This window comes from Antechinus flavipes, chromosome 1, assembly GCF_016432865.1.
Source record: "Antechinus flavipes isolate AdamAnt ecotype Samford, QLD, Australia chromosome 1, AdamAnt_v2, whole genome shotgun sequence".
In the NCBI taxonomy this organism is placed as follows: Eukaryota; Metazoa; Chordata; class Mammalia; order Dasyuromorphia; family Dasyuridae; genus Antechinus; species Antechinus flavipes.
In genome coordinates this window covers 345246017-345263885 of record NC_067398.1, presented here as the reverse complement: position 1 = coordinate 345263885, position 17869 = coordinate 345246017, and the positions used below count along the sequence as shown (strand labels likewise).

The 17869-nt window shown below is 36.1% G+C and overlaps 1 protein-coding gene across 2 annotated transcripts in view; it reads right to left on the bottom strand.

Moving 5' to 3' along the window:
* The window catches only part of MTMR12 (myotubularin related protein 12), a 137127-nt gene that overhangs the window by 38424 nt on the left and 80834 nt on the right, over positions 1 to 17869 (bottom strand). The window contains exons 13-16 of one of the 2 annotated variants that reach the window (XM_051969554.1): positions 17110 to 17282; positions 15841 to 16008; positions 14125 to 14286; positions 4549 to 8086 (exon numbers count right to left, since the gene is read on the bottom strand). In XM_051969554.1, the coding sequence (XP_051825514.1) occupies positions 7517 to 8086; positions 14125 to 14286; positions 15841 to 16008; positions 17110 to 17282 (1073 nt within the window). In that variant the 3' untranslated portion in view covers positions 4549 to 7516. Of the gene's footprint in view, positions 1 to 4548; positions 8087 to 14124; positions 14287 to 15840; positions 16009 to 17109; positions 17283 to 17869 lie in introns of those variants that run through there. The other variant, XR_007949235.1, reaches the window with a different exon arrangement.

The following is a 17869-nucleotide window of genomic DNA, read 5'->3' as shown; positions in this document are numbered from 1 at the left end:
AATTGGATGCTGCAGCTATAAAACCTGTAAAAACCATAACTTACCATGATTTAATTTCAAAGTATCTGGCTTCTGGTTTCTCTGGCTCATTTTGTGATGTGTGTAAGAATGTTTGCATCTTAGAATTTCACAATTGAAAATTAAATATATTGCTTACTAGGAAGTAGATACATACACAATATACAGATTAAATTAAAGTTGTGATTGAAGTCTTCACAAAGGGTGGATCAGGACGCCAACACACCAGATAATACTTTGAACCTGACAATTATCATCTTGAAACTCCTGAAAAAGAGGGCACATTTCCAACATAAATGAGATGAGACTTGAATCCTGAGGAAGAGTTATACCACTACCTGCAGATTTGGAGGACCATAGAGCCTCTTATCATCTCCACCCGATCTTTGTCCTTGATATCCTTAAATAAATTTTGTTTGAACATTCAAGTTTTGTTTATGGGTATTCTCTTTTTCTTTTCTCTAGGGTGGATGCAAAATTTTACTCAGTTCCTCATCTTGAAGAGATCTTTGTCACCTAAAATAGGATTTGCTCTAAGTGGGAGAATAGGCTTTCCATCCTAAAAATTTTCCAACTCGTATGAGTAATTCTTTTTTATTTTTAAAATTTAATTAAATTAATTATATATATATATATATATATATTTTTTTTTTGCTTAGGCAATTGGGGTTAAGTGACTTGCTCATAGTCGTACAGCTAGGAAGTGTTATGTGTCTGAGGCCACATTTGAACTCAGGTTCTGCTGACTTCAGGGCTAGTGATATGAATAATTCTCATTAAAACGATTCCAGTGAATGACCCTAATTTACCTGCTATTTAATATATGTTAATTGTCTCAGTTTTTACAATTATTTTTTCTTGAAGGTTTTTACATAAATTACCATATCATTTAATAAAACTTTTTAAAATCTCTGCTTGGGTTCTCAAATTTCCTTTTTTTGGCTTTATTAGTATAGTTACCATTTCTAACATTATGTTAGGAAACAGTGGAAATGGTAGACATCTTTGCTTTATATCTGATTTAACTGGGAATGTCTTCAGTATTTCGCCACTATAAATAATGCTAGTTCTTGGTTTTATGATCCGTTTGATAACTGCTAGTTTTTATTCCTATGCTTTTAGATGTTCAAGAAAACATTAGTGTTATATTTTGTTGAATATTGTTTCTGCATTTAGTAGTCTATGAGATCATAGATCTAGAATTGGAAGAGACCTTAGAAACCATGTGTTCTAACACCCCTTATTTTACAGATAAGAAGACAGATGCTCAAGGTTAAATGTCTTGTCAAAGATCATATAGGTCAGAATCAGTATTTAATGTATTTGAAATCCATTTCTCTGATTCTAGTTTTGTTATTGTAAGTCACAGCCAACTCTTTGTGATCCCATTTTGGGGTCTTCTTGGCAAAGATACTGGACTAGTTTGCCATTTCCTTTGCTAGCTCATTTTACAACTGAGGAAACTGAGATTAAAAAAGGTTTAGTGATCTGCCCAGAGTCACACAGATAATATTTGAGGCCAGATTTGAACTCAAGAAGTTGAGTCTTCCTGATTTCAAGTGTCCAGTGCTTTATCCACTACATCATCTAGCAATCTGTTGACTTCAGAGCCAATGCTATAATCTTTTTTTGTGTTTAACTATCTTTGCATTTCTGGTCCAACATAGTGAATAATTTTTTTAAATGTACTGCTATCATCTTTTTGAAAACCATCTGACTTGTACTAACATTTGGGTTTTCCTCAGAAAAACATTTTATGTCTAGACCAAAAGAACCATATTTCTCTTAAAATGAATATAGCAATGTTTTCTTTTTTTCTTACTATTAAACAGTTTATGTAACAAAAGAATATTATGTTCTTTAGATGTTTGATAGAGTTGTAAATTTGCCTGGATTAAGAGATTTTTTTTTTTTTTTTTTTACTGAGGCAATTGGGGTTAAGTGATTTGCCCAGGGTCATATAGCAATTAAGAGATTTTTGCTTTGGGAATTAATATTGATGATTCTGGAAGAATGTGACTATCATGTAAGACTGGATAAAATTGATACATAATAAACTTGGTTTTCAGATTATACTCTTTATTGTTATCTAGGATGATTTTCAACCTGATTATTTTTGTAAGCATTTCAAATGTTTAATGTGTTCTAAAAGTCTCACAATATGAATCTGGAAAGAGGAGTGACTATAAGAATTATGGGAAAAGAAAAATCTGATTTATATCTGCCACTAATGAATTGATAGCTTTTTATCTTTCTATACTGAACTCTATTAAAAGAAAGATCTGAATTACTGAAATGCAATAGGAAATCAGCAACCAATTTACAAACTTGATCACTGTTTTGCATTAACAACAGTCCTGTTCTAATGAGCCTGAGAATAATTTGAAGATTCCCATGATACTTTATGTTTGATCCTGTAACCAGGTGGGATCTCTGAAGTTCTCAATTGTCTTGAGGCCTTTAAGGAAATATTATATCATAACTCTATCCACCTAGACTCAGGTAATATGGTAAGAATATCTTTTCTTCTCTTCTTGACAAATACTATAATCAGATGAAATTTTTATCAGCCAAAGGAAAAAACAAATTAGGGATGCAAAGGTAGTGAATTAGAAGCACTACAGGATAAAAATCTGGAATCCTTTCTTTCATTCCCAACCATATAGAGATAGAAATTAGAGCTTTTTATATTCAAGTTGCTCGTACTACTAGGGAGTTTTGTTACACAACTACACATAGTATTTCAGACACATGGGTATCATAGCTTTAATAAAGATAGACAATTTTCTATTTGTTTTTAAATATCCTTCTTGATTACTATGCAGCAATATCAAGGAATCAGATAATCAAGAAACACTTTCCAGATCAAAACTGAGGAGACCATTTTTAAGATCCATTTTTGCCTCAGATTTTTTGGTAGATGGGGCAACATTAATTTCCCTCAAACCTTTTATGAAAATAACAGACAAGTCTCAACAATTCCACATTGGGAGGGTGGGGGGAAAGGATCACCCAAACCAACCTAAACCTACATTTATAGAGGCTACTTTCTCAATTAACTCTTTTTTTTTTTTGTTAAAGAACCAGAAAAAGGTGGAAAGCAGCATTAAACATCTAAACTTTAAAAACACACTAAAGTACATGTATTTATGTTTATGTGCTCTATTATCTTTGTACTGAAAAAGATAAAGAATGCAATAATAGCATGTAAAAAAAACCACCAAGATTCAGATCTAGCCAACAGTAGTTGGCTAGTAATCTACTCAGAAAAATTAAGACTTTTTTTAAAAGCAGTTTTCTGGGAAATGTTTAATGTTTAAGTGAACTGAGTTCTAAATTTTCTCAAGAAAATTCTCCCTCCCTCCCTTTGCCTCCCTAACATGGCAAGCAATTTGATACAGGTTATACACATGCAATTGTGCAAAACATATTTTTGTATTAGTCATGTTATAAAAGAAATCATAGACTAAAAATAAAAAATTTACAAAAAAAGAGATGAAAAATAGGCTTCGAATGAATTTAGGCTCCATCAGTTAGTTCTTTCTCTGAAAATGGACAGCATTTTTCATCATGAGTCCTTTGAAACTGTCTTGGATCATTGTATTGCTGAAAAAACTAAGTAAAAAGTTTAAGTGAATTTTAAAACATCTGGCTTGGTATATTACCCATGACTGATTAGGTTGTTATCAGACAAAGGTCTTAGTACTTCATGAGAAGAGGGGAAAGGAACATAATGAAGTTTTAAATTATCAAGGCAATTCTTGAAAGGGGAAGGGAAAAAGAGAAAAAAGCAAGTATAAAAGAGCATTCTGGAGTAACTCTAATGCTGCCCCTACTAAGGGAACTTTCCTGAATCATTATGTAATATATGTAAAATGAGTTATTATAGTCCCTAAAGAATATTAAGGAGCCTAAAGACGCTCACACAATTATCTTTACCCTAGGGATAGATCTATTTTCTATTGTACTAAAATACAATCTTCAACAAAAGAAACCTAGAGAGAGAACTCTCCTAGTTGGGAACATCTAACAGTCACTTTAGGATATTGCTATATATGCTTAGCAAGTAAGATTCAATCCTTGGTAACAGTAAAAAAAAAAAAAAAAAAAAGTGCTTAGGATCTAAAGAAGTATAGCAGACAAGAAACTTATTCTGAATGAGAAAAACACATAGCACTTTCCACTTAGCAATGGAGGAAAAATTCATTCTTTATATAAAATTCTCTTACATCAACATTTCCTCAAATGAAGCAGACAATGTTAAAGTGGAATTTTGGGGAGGAGGGAAGAAACAAAAGCAAGAGGAGACAGACAGGTGATGAGCTATGTTAATTCCTGGTAAGATTTTGTTTTTCAAGCAATAGAGGACTTAAGAAATCACCTAGTTTAGACCCTTTATCTTAAGAAATCAGAAAAATGAGAACCATAGGGGTCAAGGAAGCCGTCCAAAGTCCTATCTGTACACAAGGAGAAATGTGCTGGTAATGTTTTGCATCTCCTTTCTCTCTGGGAGAAAAAAAATACCCATGATACACTTTTAAGTTTAATTTACATTGTTAACATTTTTCCATCACTTTAGATAGTCCACAAAACAATAAATCAAGCCCTAAAATTATAGCTTTTGCCAATTTCTGAGGGAGGTGTAAATGTACACAATTTAAGTTCTAAAAGTCTCTCTGATAAGAGTTAGCTCCAGCATAACTCTATATACAAGTATTATAAAAAACCTCAAATTTGAACTCAAATATTTTTGATTCCAGCTTCAATGGTTTGCCTCTTCTGGTCAAAAAAAGAAGGGAAAAGACAAAGGGCAAGACAGCATTATTTTAGTAGAGATTGTGTATGTCTATGATTTTCCTTGTTTTTCAATCATCCCATGCTGGAACAGACATGATACACAATGCATCACACAAAATAGGATGTTATTTTTAAACTGTGCTTTAATTCCTGCAATCAGATATGTTGCAGTGTGATACAAGTATAAACTCTAATTGTACTTACAGTAAAATAAAAAGCAAATTTATACAGATCTTGCCCAACAGCTTATTCCTCAAAAAAAAAAAAAAAACACAAAAAACACCAAAAAAACCACAACACAAAAACAGGCATATTTTAAATTCAATTAAAGCTAGCTTGTATTCAGTGTAAAAACTTGGAGGTATAAAGAGAAATTCAGGATATTATATACAGTAAATTAATATACATTTCTAAACTTGCAGTGCAGCTTTTTCAACAAGGTTTTAAATGGTTTTACTTTAGCTTTTACAATTAAGCACTTCCCATGTTTCAATCTTTAATAAAAATTTCACAATATATAAACCCATTTGAGAATTTTGTACACAAATACAAGTTATAGAAATATGATTTCAAATATAAATACATAACTATCATAACCTTACAAATTGTAACAGCTTAATCTTCTTTTCTTGGACTACAGTTTTCAAAAGTATATAAAAATATTCCAATGCACATTTATCTACTATTACAATGGTCACAGATATGTGACTTTAATCTAAGATTTCTGGAGCAAGAAGTATCAAACAAAGCATTTTTGGAATGCATGTTTACTAAAAATCCAAGGATTTTATAGGCTACTATATAAATATTCACTTTATAATATGGTAACAAAAATAGTTAGCTCCATAGTGTATTTGGCGGGTAGAGAGGAGGATGAGAAAGTGGAGCAGTGTAGAGAGGTTAGTGCTAGTCAAAGAAGGCCAATGAAGGGAGCTACGGAACTAGTGTCCTTGTAAAAATTGCTGTTGAAAGCTTAACACTGTCCTCACTACAAAGACTCATAAGGCAACCGAGACTCAAACTTTTTGTTGGTGCATCTCCTTCCACCCCTGTTAATCCTATTCTCCCCCAGTCTCTGCATCTCTCATCTAAATAAATTCAACCTGGCTCATAAATTAACATGGAGATGGGAGAACAATCAACAATTTACTATATGTGTACAGATGATTCAGTGCAAACTTAGAAAGCTCTCAAACAGTTTCAACATTCTTTGTCATTGTCCTTGAGCAATTAAAAGCTTTTCCAACATCTAACAATTACCAAAGGGTCTATTATTAGATATCAAACATGTACAAATACAAAAAGGAAAGATTGATTAGAAATCTCTGAAACAAATGAGATTTTTTTTTTTTCTTTCTCATGTAGAAGTTGACAGGTCACACCAAGAGTAAAATAACTGGTTCTTACAAAGTGTACTTTTTTGCATAAAAATATATTATTCATACAGCAGATCTAAAAGAGGTGTCAGGCATAAAATCATGTTTCTTCTATGGCTTTTAAAATCACTGAGGTACTATAAGATATTAAGTAACTCAATTCCAATGTTCAAATGCTTTCCTAAGTGAAAAGCCACATTCAAAAAGGATCATATTCTATCAGTCTGTACATGGGACAGACTATCAAAGGACAACTTTGGGATTGCCACAGAAGGCTACTGTTTTTTAATGCTCTAGGAACAGAGGTCTAGAGTCTCACTGCACACTAAGAGAAACATTAAACAATTAGCTTCAAATACTGGGAGACTCAGATGAAAAATTCACCCTCTTTAGAAAGAATTGTAGGCTCCTCTAGCAAACTGAAGAAATCTTCAGTCAGACTAGTAGGATTAGCAGCAAGCAACTAGAAATAAGCATACCAAGGCATCAAGAAAGTGGAAGAATGGTAGTAAGTGCAGCTTACATAGCATCTTGCACACAGAAGGTGCTTAATACACATTGCTAAATGAATAAATGAATGAGGTGTAGAGAAGGGTGGATAGCTGCTAGCCTATGAAAATGGATTCCTAAATCTGTTCTTTTCATTATCTACAAAGTTAAGCAATGAAAAGGTGGAAAGGAAATGACTAAGAAGTGAAGGATCTGAAATTTTCTCAGTCTTTCAAGGCTGAGATGTAAAAAACAAGGAATTGTTTTGTTTAAATATATATTATAGCATCTTTACATTCCTCCCAATCCCTAAATAAATCTTTTGATCCTTTATACAAATATATTTTTAGAGGTATCTTAAAATGAAATGGATAAGAAAACTGATTCTTCTTACTGACTGGGTAACAATTTTGGCACAGAAAGAATTTTAGCCAAGTGTTAAGACCAAGAATAATTGATCAAGTCATTTAGCTGTGATCTAGATATGAAAACATCTTCTTTACGGTTACTTAATAAAAATTACACAAAAGGACATGGTCCTATTCAAGTGTCAAGTTATAACACCTTGCAATTAACATTCTTAGACATAGTTTCAGTTGCATAGTCTTTCATTAATCATATTCAACAAATACAAAACAAGAACCATCCATTTTCCTAATCACTGGGCTAGTGATGACATAGCTGAAACTACCAAAAAAAAGCCCTCCATATTAGCCCATACTATGAAACATTTTCGTGTCTGGGGACAAAATGTTTGACATCCATTACAGTCTTTAATGATCTTCTTTTTCCACAATTTGAGCAACTGGAAAAAAACAAAAAACAAAGAACTGAAGTCATACATCGCCCAGATCAACAAACTCATCCTCTTGTTTGGCCAGGTCTTCTTCATCTCCCAAAGTCTTCCAACTATTGGTGGGCAAGACTGGCTTGGAGGAGTGCCTCTGGAGCAGGGAAAAAGGAAACAGAGAGGAGAGGCGGGCGGGCCTCCTCAGCAGCGGCAGGGCTTCCAGGCGGGGCGCTGGCTGGCCACTGGGCTTCTCGTCAATCTTCTTCTGCAAGCTCTTCACCTCCTCCATCATTTCCAAGACTTTGGTCATCATGGCCACCGGGCCGCCGGCCAAGATCTGGGCTTCTGGGATCCAGCGCAAGCAGCGCTGAGCCCACACCTTAATTTCTGGACCCTCTATGTGAGGAAGCAGCAGTCCATGATAATCAACAGTTTTGCTGTGCCAGCTGTCGTAGAATTCTCGAAAACTGTCATGAAGTTCATCAGAAGAATTAATGAGTTTGCTAATTCTCTTGCCCAAGAGGTTTTTTATTAAGTGGTCTGTTTCTTCCCTGAAAAATCCTCTTTTGGGAGATGATTTAGTTTGAGTAAGTGGTAGAGAAAGCTGTCGCTGGTGCTTTAAGAGAGACACAAAAACTTTTGTTTAATAAAAAACACATTATTTGATGCCACAGAGTACAAAAAGGAATACAGCCAAAATCTGTGATAAGAAACACCAAAATTGCCACTTAAAGGTAAAAATTATTAAAACATAAAAGCACAAAGAAATTAAATCATATTCTTTACTTTTTATTTGCTTATATAAAAATAGAAATTAGATGCACAGGGTGCTTGCAAATATAATCAATGGGGAGAGGTAAAAGAAAAAAGGTATGAGGGGGGCTGAAGAGAAAGGGTGATTTGGTTTGATTTGGTAAATAATAACATCCTCTTAAAATAAAGCAAAACAAACAATACTCCTGGCTCAAGTCAGATGGAAAGCAGAAAGCCAGAGAATTGAGCCAGGTGTTTGTGGAGGCAAGGGAGGGATCAGGGATCCCCCATACCTTGAATGATTCCCTCTTACGCCTCCCTTATGTACAGATCGAACTGGTCTTGGAACTCTCATAGGGACAAATTAAAAGGAGCCAGGTCTTGGTTCTAAATTGCACTTCACATTAAGCACCTATGCAGTGCCCTAAATTAATGAATTTTATGAACTTACTAAAAATTAACTAAAGACAAACCATGGTACTTTGAATTGTTTATCTATAACTAATTGAAAGTCCTTCTAGGGCCTGCTCAGGGACTCCCTGTCTCTCCAATGTATCTTGTTTAAAAAAAAGGGGGGGACACATACACATGGGAGAAAGGGGAGAAAGGGATCTTAGGATTCCATCTTCAGGAGTGTGTTTAGTTCTAGTCACCACATTTTAGGAAAGATATTGACAATACAGATAGAGTTCATATGACAGTGACTAATATAGAAAACAGTCTCATCATATCAGTGTTGAATGTGGAATCTTATAACCTATGGCAAGTCCTAGTTGGCCTGAGTTTCTTTGTCTATAAAACTTGGAATTGGTCTAAATAGTCTGATGTCCCTTCCATCTCCTATAGTTCAATGATTAACTGAGGAATTGAGAGCATTTAATCTCAAAAGAGGAATGGGGGAGGGGGGGGGAGAATAAGGGAGATATGACAGCTATTATCATTTAAAAGACTATCAATGAAAGAGGGATTTGGGTTGTTTTACTTAACCTCAGAAGAAAGACGGAAATTATGAAGATGTGACTTTGTGTTTAACATCAAGAAAGAAACTAGCAATTACAACTGGTGCTACCCAGAAGCATAGCAGGCTGCCTCCTCAAAAGGGAGGGAGCTTCCCCTCGCCAAATGTCTTAAAGCAAAAAAGCTGAATGACCACGGGTCAGATACGCCAAAGAGGGATTCCCAGTGAGGCACCCTGACACTAGGATTCCTCAGAAGTTCCTTCCAATTTGAAGATGGGTGATCACCTCAGGGCATGTGGTTCAGTGGGACACCTGAGGTGTGACAGAAGGTTCGAACAAGAGAGGACTCGGGACAGCCAGAATCTAGTCTTGGCCAGACCACAGCTAGCTACAGCTAGTCTCCTCATCTGTACAATGAGGGGGTTGGACAAAATGAGCGCTAAAATCCCGTCTCCTTTTAGAGCTCCACAGTTCTGTACTTATCATCTAAATGCCCTAGAATTCTGCTGCCATAATCTCTTTGCTCTACTCCTTGAATTCGTATTTTTGCTCAAACTTTCCCTCTGGTCAGTTTCTGAGTGCCTCAGACACTTGACACCTGCAAGGATGATGAAGAGAGGAATTAGGAGATATCTGGGGGGAATTGTGGGCTATAATATGGCTGGAGCTTCCTCTTCTGTAAAAACAAAGGGTGATACTAGATCCCTGCTGAGCACTCTCCTAGCTCGCACATTCCAACATGCTATGGTTCCAAGGCAGCCATGACAACATGTATCTATGTGAGGCCACCAGGGGGCATAACAGACCAAGGAACTACTGATTTTGGGCAAAATACCAAAATGACTCAGTAACAGCATTTTGTATGTTTCACTTCCATAAACCGACTGCCTTCAGATATAATTCTGGGGGCAAGAATCTAAAACCACGGAAATACAAGTATCATAACCAGTCTACAGGTTCCTCTGAGAAGCTTGATAAATATAGGCGTTTAATAGATGCTTATTGACTAAATTTGGGTGAAACACTGGACTTGGAGTCAAAAAGATCTGGAGTTGGATCTAGTTATGTGATCCTAGGCCATTCACCACCTGTGAGCCTTGATTTTCTCATGTGTAAAAAAGGAAGATAACAGAATCTATGGAATTACACCATCTCTTCTCCATTCCCTTCAGAATTATTGGAAAGTTCCAATGAGATAATGCATGGAATGCAACTGACAAATTTTAAAGCACATGTTGGTTATTATTACTGAAAAGGCACTGGAGTAGTTTTCATTTTTAGATCTTCAAATCTAGGTCCAGTCTGATACAAACTCTTAATCCTCATTAAAATAAAGCTAAATTTTCAGACATACCATTGAATGACCTCCTTATACCAAAGCAAGGTCAAGCACAGCTCTCAGGTTCCCCTCATCTTGGATTTTATCAGAAAAGACTTATAAAAGAAATAGAAATAGTGACACAAATTTTTTAAGGTATTTATGATCACATGACTTCCACTTCTCCAAAGTACTTTATGAATTACTGTTTAAGTTACTTTTTAACTATAAATCTAAGATTCTGCTTCTCTTTTGGGGAAGTGTTTCAGTGACTAAGATATTAGGACAAACATGCATAGTCAAACTGAAATGATTTGGGGAGAGAGAGAAGGAAAAGGTACATTCTATTTAAAGACACCCTTAAAATAGAAAATAGGCTTTTGAATGGCTAAAAATTTTTAGTACATGAATATAATGGGATTATTATGCTGTCAAAAATAATATAATGAATACAGAAAAGCCTGGTAAGACTTATAAGAACTAATGCAAAATAAAGTAAGCAGAATTGGTAAAACAATAAATGCAAAGACTATGACAATGAAATGGAAAGAACAACAAAACAATTGTTTTGAACAAGAATAACAAAACAGAATTTAGTGAAAATGAGTGAGTAAATTCAGCCTCAAAAGAGAGATATGAGAAAGCACTTGCTTTCTTTGGAGTACATTAGAGCTAATGCCAAACTTTTTAATATTGGGCTTTTTCTTCTTTGTTAGAAGGGATGACTCTCTGGGAGAAGGATATATTTTGGAAATATATGTGATATAAAAACAAAAAACATCAATAAAAATTTGTTTACAGCATATAAAACAGCCATTTAGCAATTATTACAAACTATAATCTATTGTCTTTCCACCTTTCCTTCAGCTTTCCTTTCCCAAACTCCTCTTCATCCGTTCTCTACTCCCTCATCCTTTTAGTTCTTTCTCAGATGACCTCCCTCTTACTAGCCACTTTCCCCTCTTTTTCTCCATCTTGACTCATTGGTGAACTAATACACCTCTACACTGTCTTCCTCTCAAGTTCTAGTCCCCACTCATTTCACTGATGACAACCACTATTCATTGCCTTTGCACTTAAATATCGACAGGACAAAAATTGAGAAAACTACACAAACCATTCGACTCAGGACACTACAAATTTGCTACACAACCTCACCTGGGCCCTCAACTGCTGCTAGGCAATCTTATTATTAATTTTCCTTTATCGACCACTCTCCACAGCAACTTTCCTAAACCTTTTCCTCAAACTTACTATGGCTCCCCTCAGTAGAGAAAGCTGCCTTTTATTTTACAGAAGAAATCAAGGTCATTCACTCTAAACTCCCTCTTCTCCCTTCTTCATTTCATATCATTCATGCTTTTGCCAATATCCCCTTCTTTACTCCTGTCTCCATGATGAAGTGACCTTACTCTTTACCAAGGATAACTCTTCTATCTATTCAAGAGATCCCATTCTATTTCATTCAACAGACTGTCCCCTCTGACATCCCTGTTTTTATCACTTATTTTCAATCTCTCCCTGTCTACTGACTCCTTTCCAATTGCCTACAAATGTGTGCATGTCTCCCCTATATTGAAAATACCCTTCCATCCCCTTAACTGTCATTCTATATCTCTTCTGTCCTTTGTGGCTGAACTCCTTTGAAAGGACACATACAAAAGGTACCTCCAGTCTCTGTCCTCTCACTCCTTTTCTTTTTGCTGAGGCAGTTGGGGTTAAGTGACTTGCCCGGGATCACACAGCCAGGAGGTATTAATGTCTGAGGCCAGATTTGAACTCAGGTCCTCCTGACTCCAGGACCAGTTCTTTATCCACTGCACCTCTAGCTGCTCCCTCTCACTCCTTCTTAACCCCTCTATCAAGCCATTGAAACTGCTCTCTCCAAAGTTTCTATCGATCTCTGACTTGCCAAATCCAACAGCCTTCTTCTCCATCCTCCTCCTTAACCTCTCTGCAGCCTTTGACACTACTGTGGTCTAGGCTTGAGGCTCAGTGTCTCTTGCCTCTCCTCTTCCTTACCCAACTGCTCTTTCTTAGGCCCCTTTGCTAACTCTGGCCTAGGCTATGGCCTCTAACCATCCTCCAGATGCCTCCATGCTGGGCCTTCTTGCTCTTCTTCCTCTCAACTACTTCATTCGGCAGTCTCACCAGCTGCCATGGAGGTGATTACCAGCTTTATGCTGACAAACCTCAAATCTCCCCATCTTGCCCCAAACTCTCTGATGTCTTCCAATCTTGCATGTGCCTTTCAGACATCTGGAACCGGATATCCAACAGATATCTTAAATTCACCAAGTCCCAAACTGAGCTCATCACTCCAGCTCTCCTGACAAACTGGCTTCCCCACCTTTTGGGCCAGTGTCACCTTGACTTCGCCCTCCCGCCCCCTTCCCACAACCTTCCTCTCTCCTCCCTCCCCAGCTATCACCGAGCCTGTGGGATTCACATCTCTCTCCCCTGCCGCCATCACTCTGGTGCAGGCCCTCATCACCTCATGTCTGGAGTACTGCAAGAGTCAACGTGTGTGTCTGCCTGCCTCACGGCTCTCCTCCCTCCCATACATCGACAATTTAGCCACTAAGGTGATTTTCCTAAAGTGCAGAGTCATCCACCTCATCCCCCATTCAAACTCTAGCAGCTTCTTCTTGTCTCCAGGATCAAATACAAAATCCTCTCTCATTCAGAGCCCTTTATAACCTACCTCCCTCCCCCCATCTTTCCAACCTCCTCCTCCAGACCGTGACACTGGCTTCCTGGCTATTCCACAAACAAGTTAACCATCTGTCTGCTCCGTGCATTTTCTCTGGCTGTCCTTCATGTCTGGAATGCTCTATCTCCTCAACTCTAGTCATTTCCTTGGCAACTTTAAGAACCAACTAAAATCTCACCTTTCTTTCACAGGAAGCTTTTCCCAATTCCTCTTAATTCTAGGGCCTTTCTTCTGTTAATTATTTCCTATTAATCCTGCACATAGCCTGTTTGTACACATTTGTTTGCATGTTGTTTCTCCCATTATTTTGTGAGTTCCTTGAGGAGAGGGACTGTCCTCTGCTTCCTTCTGTACTCCCTCCTCATAACCTTCTCTCTCCCCTCCGCTTCATGCTCAGCAAACAGAGCCTAACCCTAACCCTTTCCTAATATTTGAAGTCATGGATATTTAGGGACTTAGTCCCTAAGGGACTAATATAGAGATTAATTAATTTATTGTATTATAAATAATTACATATTAAATTATAACAAACATATACTATAAGGGACTAGTGTAGAGATTAAATAGGATCAATTTTATTTTTGTTGCCAAAATGATGCACAAATACTTAAGCTGTATTTTAGGAATTAGTAATTAGGAATAAAGACTTCATGTTAAATAGAAGTTTATTTGGCACTGCCTGGAAGAATCACACTTTTAGTACCAAAAGACTGTGTTTCAGTCATTTTGAAACAGTACAAAATCTGATATAAGTGGCCATAATGTGGTCCTTTATATTTAGTCAATCACAAATGCCTCTGGATGAGAGTGCCAACACATATTAATATCAATTATATGTAATATAAAGAAATCCTTTATGACATTATATACGGCTGGGCAGACAAGAAAGGTCAGAAATATAAATATCTTACTTTAAAATGTGGTGCTTTCCGCTGGCTCCTGTCTGGTTTTGGCTTTTCTACATAAAGAGGATTGTTGAGCAAAATCTGAGCCTTAGGTTCAAACTGCACAGACCAATCCCAAACGGTGAGGAGACTCAAAGGCTTGCTTTGTGAGTCCTGGCTTTCCTTACCCTGCCAAGACAAGCACATATCATACTGGTTCCATGGGTGGGGTAGAACATGGCAAAACTTTGGAAAGAGAGAATGTTGTAAGAATCACAAGGTTCACTTTCCAGAAAGGATGCCCCAATATTTATTATTCATTTGTCACTTACATGTGACTGTTTTCGTTAAGTTATTCACTTAAAAAACATTTGCCAACCCAGCACCAGACCTGGATTTCAAAAATGCTGGAGTTTTAATTAAAATGAATGAGCAGCACAGTATTTACAAAAGACCACAGTAACTCTGGGAATGAGAAATGGCTCTCTCACATTTTACAGAGAAACAGCACATATTAATTGAAAAAGAACCAGGACTTAAGAGTCAGATGAGACCTAGGTTCACATCACAGATACTTACTGTGTGACCCTAAAGCAAGTCCCTTTATTTCTACATCTCAGTTTTCTCATCTACAAGTTAAGGACAGTACTTAAACTACCTACCTTTACAGGGGGAAAAAAAAGGCTTTTATTAAAAAAATCGAAAGTACGATATAAATGGGAGTTATTATGGGGAAGGTTGACTTTGGGACAAAAAGCAACATGCCTTTAGCATGGGCAGGCTTTAAGATATATTTATGTCTTACGGATTTTATTGTTAAGTGAGACAAAAACTGTCAAAATGGAAAGTTAAAGGATAATCTGAAATTTGTCCCTACTTTATAAAGGAGGGAAAAGGACCCACCTATGCAACAATGTTTCTAGCAGTTCTTTTTGAAGTAGAGTAAAACCAAAAGAACAGTGAACACAGTAAAAATAAGAACATGTGATGATCATCTAATGATCTTGGCTCTTCTCAAAAAATGTGGTGATAGGGGCAGCTAAGTGGCGCAGTGGATAGAGCACCAGCCCTGAAGTCAAATTTGACCTCAGACACTTAACACTTTTTAGCTATGTGACCCTGGGCAAGTCACTTAATTCCAATTGCCTCAGGGGGAAAAAAAAGTGGTGATTCAAGATAATTCCAATTGACTCAGAATGGAAAATGCCATCCTCATCTTGAAAAGAAGTATGGAGTCTGAATGTGTATTTAAGTATAATATTTTCACCTTTTTTATTTGTTTTCTTCTCTTTTTTCCCCACCTTTTGGTCTGATTTTTCTTGTATAACATGACCAATATGGAAATATGTTCAAAAGGTTTACACATATTTAACCAACATTAGATTGCTTGCTGTCTTAGGAAAGGGGGAGGTAAAAAAGAAAGGGAGAAAAATTTGGAACACAAAATCTTACAAAAATGAGTGCTGAAAACTCTTTACATGTACTTGGAAAAATAAAATACTACTGAGAAGCATTTGAAAAAAAGAAATTTGTTCCCATTTTCTTAATTTAGTCTACAATACCAAGTATAAATGTGCTATACTTTTTGAGGAGTTTCAGAAAAGAACAAAGAGGGAATGACAAAGTTCAATCATACCCTTTTAATACCATGAGGAACAATAAAGGGCTTTAATGGCATAAAACTTGTCATGATAAGAAACAACAAACAAAACAAAACAATAAAATTCTAATAGAGACTCTTACCACATTAATATCTTTTTGATAAGGTGAATTGAAGAAGAAAGTACTAAAAATAGGAATGTACAAGCTATCTGACAAAACAGTCAAATAAGTCTCTGTGAACTCGAAAGCTGGAGGATGCTGTTGTACCAATTGCCAAACACAGTCTAAGAAAAGCAGGAAAACAGGAACCTAGGGGAAAAGAAGACCAAGTCACTTTCAGGGCACAGAAACAAATGAGAGGAGTCTTAAGTTCCACCCCACCCCCCACCCCGCAAAGTGAGAGACACTTTTAAAATAAGAGGAGCTCAGTATTTTAATTTAGATCAATTAATGCATCATGTATGTATGCTAAGACCAAAAAGAAATTAAGCCAGGTCTAATGAGACAAGAGCTGTAGACTTTCCAGGAAAATAGTAGGCCTTATTAAAGGCAAGAGATTTTGTCTCATTTTTTTTGGTAACTGTATACAACAATATAAATGCTATGGGTACTCAATAAATATTCTGAACTGAGTAAGAAAAATCTGAGGCTACAAACCACACAATTATTTTCTGTCAGCTTTGCCAATTGAAAAAAAAAGTAGAGGGAGAATTTTCACCATTCCTTTCCACTGAACTGAATCAGCTGATTGCACTACATGTCAATATTGCAGGAAAGTACAATATGATTTCTAGGAAACATTTTCCAATTTTATTAAATTTTCTATCCAATTCCATTAACTTTCTATCTAATTTTATTAAAATTCCATTAAAATTAATGGAATTAAAATTCTCAAGGCCTATTTTCATTGAAGCCTTATGCACTGAAATAAGATATGAAGTTAATATTCTGCTTTTTATGTAAAAGGAAAAATTTTCTTCATTACTATCATTGATTTTTCTCTTGTAAGACACTGTGCATTTTAAATACTTGTTTTTCCTGCAAAGAGCAAATAAAAGACTAAAATAATCCGCTATTTTAAAGTTAGATGTCACTCAATATAATTAAATTAATTTTGAAAATACTAGATAAGAAGACCGTTCCTTGGCAAAGTTTGCTTGATGAACACAAAGGATAGGGGCTTCTAGAGGATCCCTTTAATGTCTTTTTCACCTACAAATCACTTTATTAGAATTGTTCAAATATTCAAATTTTCACTGTAATCAGGAAATGACTCAATCCTTTCCTAATACAGACCAATTTAAAAAGTTTTTGTCAGTAGTGACTTTACATTAGAATTGATGAGCTAAGTCATACTTTCACTAAGATATGTCTCAAATGCAATCCTGAAATATTGAGCAAGAAACTTACCTCCTCTTTATCATTCTGTCGTAAATGGTTGCATCTATCCAAGAAACAGTGCCCACCCATTATCCATTCCTTTTGGATGAGGCTCTGAAAACCAAACCGGGTTCTACAGTATGGGTCCATCATCACTTGCACCAGAGAAGAAATTATACAGCACAGGTCAGATGCATTCTCCTCTAGAAAAAAAATCATGATAACAGTACAGAGAGAACAAAATAATTTAAAATTATAAAGGATGTATTCATTTGAGGTTACATAGAGATGCTTATAGAAAAAAATGATATAGAAACTATAGTGAGTAACAAGTAGCTCAACCCTCCTCTTGATCTCTTAAGTAAATGTTTTTTGTATGTTCATTCTGTTCCTATCTTTGCAATGCTTTAGAGAAATCTCCATAGACTGGAGTGCCCTTATTTTTAAACCAAGTGATTTATTCCTGATTTAAATCTAAAAAGAGAGTGGGCCATAGAGGATAGAAAGCTGGCATTAAAGTCAGCAAGATCTGGAAGGTGTTCACATCCTGCTAAGACACTAAGCGTGTACATTTATTTAATCTCTCTATATTTATCAACGCTTTAAGACTCTTAAGTTTCAAAGAATGTGCATATATGTGTTGGCAGAAGGAGTTTCTTCAATGGGGAGTTCCTTACAGTAATGAAATTTACAGGCATAGACCCTACCCCTGATTTCTAATAGAGCCCACTTATGTCACAAGCTCTCCTAGTGACTGCTTTCCTTTATAATCCCAGTCTACAGAGCAGCC